This window comes from Epinephelus moara, chromosome 7, assembly GCF_006386435.1.
Source record: "Epinephelus moara isolate mb chromosome 7, YSFRI_EMoa_1.0, whole genome shotgun sequence".
NCBI lineage: Eukaryota > Metazoa > Chordata > Actinopteri > Perciformes > Serranidae > Epinephelus > Epinephelus moara.
In genome coordinates this window covers 41,888,708-41,895,874 of record NC_065512.1, presented here as the reverse complement: position 1 = coordinate 41,895,874, position 7,167 = coordinate 41,888,708, and the positions used below count along the sequence as shown (strand labels likewise).

Sequence of the window (7,167 nt, the reverse complement as noted above, 5' to 3'; positions counted from 1 at the left end):
TGTTGTATCTTTCCGACGTCTTTACTTCCAGATTGTTGACGGTATAGTACTGCACATGACCCAAAGATTTGCAGATATGGAGCACCTGAACTTTTTTCGATTTCTAGATCACACATCATTTGCATCTTTCTGCAAGCCAGCTACATTTCCCAGCAGTGAATTGGCTCAGCTGATCAAAACGTACCCATTCTTTGATGAGCAGAAGTTAAGAAATGAGCTGCACACGTTGTACAACAACAAACTGTTTCACAAGCCACCAGGAGAGCTGGTACAGCATCTTATTGAGGATGACCTACAGGGCACACTGTCTGAAGCCTACAAGCTGCTCCAGCTTATGCTCACAATACCAGCCACCAGCACATCAGCAGAGCGCTCCTTTTCCTGTCTCAAAAGGATAAAACCTTATCTGAGGAACACATGTGGACAGGACAGACTTGTCAACCTAGCCAAAATATCCATTAACTCTGTTGTTGTGGAGGACCTAAAGGCCAGTGGGAAATTCTACGACATAGTTATTGACCACTTCGCAACCAAGAAAGACAGGAGAATGGTCTTCCTTTTCAAATAGGGTGAGTTAAATACACACTCCCTCTCTCTGTGACTTTACTGTTGATTGAACAGCCTATGCAGCTATGTGTGCATTTTTTGATGTGGTTATTTGCTTATTGTGCCTTGCTTGCCTGGATTTAGCGGTATGTGTTGTCAGTCTACTGAAGTAGTTGTTTTATTGCGGTTGTTTACATACATAAAATTTACTGTAAGCACCCTGGACAGCGCCCACAGGGCCAGGTTACCTGAATAGATGAGGTTGTTTATAGCCTCTTTTGACATTATAAACATTATCAAGCACATACATCGGGGTTTGTAAGTCATGTATTTGATACATGCAGCTTATTGATACTTCATAATGTGAACATAAAACTGAAACATCTCCCTGATTGAGTTTATGAATGAATGATTTTTTATTCATTATCAAATTTGTACTGTGTATTAAGCGGCCGGTCATGCATTTGGGTAGCGGAGTTGCATGGATTAGTAAGTTGTTTTGGAGGACCGTGTGTGTGAGAGTGTGAGTGAGAGAGACGGAGAGAGAGAGAGAGAGAGAGAGAGAGAGAGAGCTTGTGTATCAGTAAACGCAAGTGATGTGTGTGCGCGCGAGCGCGCGTGTGTTGAAGTGTCTGTTAGATAACAGGCATGTGCATAGATTAGAGGTCTTGTCTCTTGGCCTCCTCAAAAATTTTCCCCACGCCACGCCACTGGTGATAAAAGCTTTTTTTTTAGATGATTATTGATTAATCCTCACGTATTGTCTCGATCAAAAATCGGAGCTCACATTCTTTTGCAGCTGCCACAGAATTGATTTGTTTTTTTTCTTTATTGGAATACTTCCTCATATTCTGCGTCAGCATTCATACATGTCACTCCACCGGTGAGAAGTGGGAGGAGCAAGGCTTTTTTTTTCACTTGTTGCCATAGTGAATCATTAGTCTTTCTTCCATTGATGAGGGCTTTTTAACTCCGAGTGCGCGAGCTTAACTCAGAGTCAAATCAACTCCAAGCTGATTGAACTAACTGTTATCACCTGTTCTGAAACCGGAAACTCTGAGTTGGACAGATCAGGGTTAGTGGGGGGGGGGGTCTTAATGAATCCCAAACAGTATTGTGCATACTTAAAAACATGTTCAACTTTAGATTGTTGGTTTGTTCAAGTCATCATTGTTTGCTTTTATTTCATTTTGGAAGAGCACTAGCTGCCACAACTAAGTCACATTTGTAGGATATATTATTAAACCTGTACCTAATGCAATGGTAGTTTATGCTCAAGATAAGTAGAGCAAATAACCCTCTCATGGATGCCTGTCTCATCAAACAGATAAAAGCAAGTCGCACAAGCCCTTGCCCACCTCCACCCCCAGACCACGACCATCACCTTACCCAATGCAACAAGCAAGTAAGCGACACACACGCACACTTACGTTGTGCTGTTGGTAAGGTTGTGCTCTTTCTAATTGTGATGATCATTCGTTTCTATGCTTTAGAATTTCAGAGGAAAGTTCTGGAGCTGCTGGTTGCAATTCGTGATGGGTTGCAGGAGTTGAAGCTCAACAAAGATACAGAGGCTAGTACTACTCCTCTTCCTGCCCAGGTGACAACAATCAAGGAGCTAACCCTGCTTGATGAGACCCTCAGCTCTTGTAGAGGTAAAAATCGGTGCCTGGAAGTGGGCCTGTAGGCTCCCGACCTCGTCCTCCACGTAACTTCTCAGTTGTCCTCTGATGTCGATCTGATACTTTGGATTCTACTAAGTATATTCAAAGAAACACTGGAGACAGGCAGAGTCCGATGCAATCGAGTTTAATGTGTTCACAGGCTTTAACACATACAACTCATCGAGCCAAGCCCCGGGACTGGACTGAAAAACAGCTCTCCGTGCATCTGCTTTTATGCTGGTGGAGACTGGGCAGTGTCTCCACCTCTTTTTGCTAATCCATCCCATTTTAACCCAGTTCTATTGGTGGATACCTTTTTCTTTTTGTCCAATCATGAACAGGCCCGTTCTTAATGGTGTAATACTTTCGCTTTGGGCCTGGAAGTCCCCAAATTTCCCACCCTTAGCTTCGCTTTTGCTTTCACTTTATTTTTAAAAAACATGTGAGTTTTAGGGACTTTCTTTATGCAGTCCCTTGTGCTCTTTTTACAATACAGGCCTTTAAATGTGTGTTAGATAATACAAGCATTTGAGTGTGTGTGTTCATATTATACAGAACATAGTATGTTATATGTGTGTTCTTTTAGTGTAGATACAATATCAACTCATAACTCTGTATTATGCATCTCAATCAGTCTGTTAACCCTTTTACATCATTTCTCAATCAGCTTATGCAGTATAACACTTTTTTACTTGATTAGGGATTAACTCTTTACACTACACTCTGCAACTGAAAGACAGAAACTGGTAGGTTTTGCAACTGTAACATAACTGTTTCAAAACTGTAGCATTTTGACACTGTACCAAAGCAAGTGTCAAAATATAATAAAAGCAGTTGAAAATGGGGAAGTATACAGTTGGAGGGGGTACAGCATTGTGTAAACAGTTAAATCACATAGTGTCATTATACATGCTATACAGGGTATAAAAGCTTATTGAAACAAATAGAAGCAATCTTTTTCAGTCACTTTTGAACAAATGGCAGCATTTGTCCTAAAAACTACTTAAATAGTATACAACAAAAGCCTCAGATTTAAAATGCCTAAATGTAGCAGCTCTGTTTATGTGCAGTAGGTCGAGAGGTCTACTCGGTGCAGTGCGGGACCCTCAATGGTTAGACCTTAGTTTGGTTGTATGCCATTGGCTAACCTTCTTTTATCACAACAGGTCACACATCTTGCTGCTGTGGTATGGGAGTTTTTTGTTGGTCATGTTTTCAAACTCACATTGGGTGTATGTAATCTGTGGGAAGTATATGTCTCTGATGTCTTGGTATAGTGGGCAGGTGCTTAGAAAGTGTTGCTCTGTTTCCACCACATTGTGTGTATAGTGGCTGCATAGTTGTCCCTTTGGAGCGGGGCCTTCTGTGGCAGCTATTCTATTGCAAGGCTGTGTTCACTGACTCTCTTACTTTCTTAAGTTTTGGGTTGTTCACCATGCTCAGGTATTCTGACATGTATATTATGCTAGGTAGCATTCCATTTTGCTTTGGTTTTGGGTTATCGGTTTCCAGTACGTCTTATCTAGGAACCTCTAAATTCAATGTATGTTTTAGAACAGTGGAGAAATCCTCAGCTAACAAAATTACACCCTCTGCTTCGAAAACCAATCCTGATACCATCTAAACATGAAAGACTCTTGCATTGGTTTTGCAATGCAGTTTGTTTTTAAATATCAAATGTTTCCACCCAGTTGTAGCCCTTACATTGAATTTAGATATCACCAAATGCACTGGTAGGTACTAGGTAGAGATCTGAGGCTATGCAAGACTACCAGTAGTAGTAAATATAGCTGTTTAGATTTGTTGATGACATGTATTAAGGTGTAATATTTGATGCTCTGTTGATGAATTGAATACACAGGATCACAATGGGAAAAAGTCCTCAGGATGTTTTTGTTTCATACCTTTTAGCAATAATACTTATATAATCTTACTCTACCACGGTGCTCTTTATGTTTCTGTCCAAGTAGCCTATTATCTCAACAAAGTGATAGTACATAGTACAGTTTTCTCTAATGTCGAGTGTTTCGTTCACTGTAACTTCCAACAGTCGTGGTGATATTCTGAGCTGTTTTTTTTCCTCAACCCCCTTAATTTGAGGTTAATTCCTTGGCAATGATTGGAGGAACATCGGTGAAGGATAATGTCCGGAGAGTCATGGAGAAGTAAGTTATTTTTTAGGTATTAAGTAAGCATTAATACTATGGAATTAAGTCGACTTTTGCATTTGACATGACCTTGCATTTTGCAAATGACTTAAAGGTCAGAGTTGATGACCTAGAAATCACCAGCAAAGAAGTAGTTACATATTTGGGCTGTATTCTGGGCAGAATTTCCTCTTGTCAACAAGTGCTCTCAGGACTGTAGCTGGACCCCTCATTCACCCCTCCTTTGATTATACTAGCACATCTTGGTTCTCCAACATCTCAATGTCACTAAAGAGTAAGCTACAAACCTCCCCAAACAAACTAGACTACTTCTCGGCCTGGGGCCCATGACCCACCTTTCTTGAACCTATTTTGATAGCCTAGGTTGGCTCCGGGTAGAAGACAATAAAAATGGGATTGATATTAAAAATGAATGCGGCTTTGCCCTCAATGCCCTCAGTACCCACATATCTGACTAATAACCTAAAAAAGAGAACGATCAGGTACCAACCACCTTTAACCTTCAGGGCCCATCTCCTTTTTATAACACTTTTACCCTTTCGGACCACAAACGGCCCCCTCGGAAAAACTGCTATAAAAATCAGATTAATATTTTTTTCTGCTTTTTTTTTCATGAATCTCTTAAACCACTTCTCCTTTATCCAAAACTAACAAATATTTAATAATTCAGATGATTTTAACCCTTGAAATGCCAGTTTGATTCCTTGATGTCACTGTTTTTTCTAATGAAAAAAACACAAAAAGTAAGTTATTTTCTGAAAAACAAATGTCAAGTGGCTGGGGGATTTTTTTAAAAAAATCAGTCTTGGATAGGTCAAGGATTCCTCAAAATATTGGCTTTGTAGCATTATTAGTTTTTCTGTAGCGGCAGATTTAAAATTTTGTATACACTTGTACCGCTTCGGGCCAAAAACGGCCCCCTTGGAAAAACTGCTATAAAAATCTAACAGATTAATATTTTTTTCTGCTTTTTTTTTTGCATAAATCTCTTAAACCACTTCTCTGTCCAAAACTACCAAATATTTAATAATTCTGATGATTTTAACCCTTGAAATGCCAGTTTCATTTCTTGATGTCACTGTTTTTTTTAAATGAAAAAACACAAAAAGTTAGTTATTTTCTGAAAAAAACGTGTGTCAAGTGGCAGGGAAATTTTTTTAAAATCAGTCTTAGATGGGTCAAGGATTCCCCAAAATATTGGCTTTGTAGCATCATTAGTTCTGTAGCGTCAGATTTAAAATTTTGCATACACTTGTTATCCCTTGAGGACAAAAATGTCCCATTGACTGCCATGAAAACCACATTTTTTGATCTAATTGTTTTTACAAAAAACAATCATGCATTCTGTGATGTAAGGGTTTAGATTTGAAGAAAAATAGTCAAATTTGAAATTTTTACTGTTTCTTCCAATCTGTGTTTTATAATTTCGTTATTTTTCCTGTCATGTTTATGGATTGATTGCATAGGGCCTGAATGGAAACAAGACCGTAAGGACTTTTTCGGTGCTATTCCTTTTTAGACTGCGTCAATTGTTTGACGTGACTGGAGTGATATAATTTGTGTTGGCAGTCTGGGTGTTAACTTCTACTTCATGTACTCTCAACCAGTTCTCTACTAGTCATAAGTTAATGTAATTGCATCACTTTTAAATTACCTTTTGTATCCACAGGTTGATGACAAATGAAGTAATGTCAAAATTCAACATGAAGGGAGCGAAGGGAGTGAAGCTGTCTTTCATCAAGCTCCACCTCTATGGTGTTATCACAGGTAAACGGCATATATCCAGTGTTTAGTGTGGTTTTGTGAAAACCAGTAACCATGTCTTGACACAGTGACCACTTGTGAAGGTAACTACCCACAATGTTTTCAAGTGTAAACATGCTGGATGGTTGTCTTATGTTCTTTGACATCTTTAAAACTGATATCTCTACTGTCTTTCATTTTGTAATGCCAAAATGTTGCCAGCGTCCAAAGTTTGAAATCTCTTTAACTTTGAGCATTAGATTAATTGTTTGGCTCCTTAGAATGTCTGCAGCTTAATGTTTTTACCATTTACTGTAGCCCATCTTTATGTCTTACAGAGAGTGTCCAGAGGAGTACTAAAGAAACAGAGGCTAAAATCTCGGAACAGATCGCAAACTGTTTGAAGTATGCTCCAGACAGGGTGGGGGGAGGTGGCAGGAAAAAGACAGGCTAGGCACAAGAAAGGAAGCTGTGAAATTTAAGTTATTATTTTTATTTTTTCAAAGTACTAGAAGAGGCTGTGTTTTAATGGTGTTTAATAGCATGTAGATATGCTACGTTTGAGAACCTTTGTTTAAATCCAAAAAGTTTTTTGAAAAACTTATGTTGCTATTTATTTTTTTGTTTTTTATTTTTTTCATGTCAAGGTGGTTCATGTCAAGGAACCCAAAAGCAAAGATGTGAGTGAAACAACTAATGTTTAAAATAAATTTGTTTTTTGTTTTTTTCAAACGTATGTTATATGTCAAAAGTGGTTTTAAGTGGTTTAATAAATCACTGTCTTGATTTATTTTGTGAATTGTGTTAACTTTATTCATTTCTCATGTCTTATGTTGTCAGTAGGGCTGGGACGACGCGTCGACATCATCGATTACGTCAGCGCAAAAACAGTACGTCGATGCGTCGTCGGACCAAAACAAAAAGTGGCAGCAGTGAGTAGCAGCAGCAGCAACACGAGTGAGTCAGTTGACTCTGATCACAGCAAAAAACGAACTCGTATTTCTAAGGGCATTTGCATTTGTTTATTACCGTTACAACGCGACCTG

The 7,167-nt window shown here is 38.9% G+C and overlaps 1 protein-coding gene across 2 annotated transcripts in view; it reads left to right on the top strand.

Moving 5' to 3' along the window:
- Positions 1-6,866, top strand: part of LOC126392747 (uncharacterized) — a 52,883-nt gene extending 46,017 nt beyond the window's left edge. The window contains exons 7-11 of one of the 2 annotated variants that reach the window (XM_050048347.1): positions 1,874-1,951; positions 2,040-2,201; positions 4,311-4,375; positions 6,048-6,145; positions 6,460-6,866. In XM_050048347.1, coding sequence (XP_049904304.1) covers positions 1,874-1,951; positions 2,040-2,201; positions 4,311-4,315 — 245 coding nt within the window. In that variant the 3' untranslated portion in view covers positions 4,316-4,375; positions 6,048-6,145; positions 6,460-6,866. Of the gene's footprint in view, positions 1-1,873; positions 1,952-2,039; positions 2,202-4,310; positions 4,376-6,047; positions 6,146-6,459 lie in introns of those variants that run through there. The other variant, XM_050048348.1, reaches the window with a different exon arrangement.
- Positions 6,867-7,167: the final 301 nt, after the last annotated feature.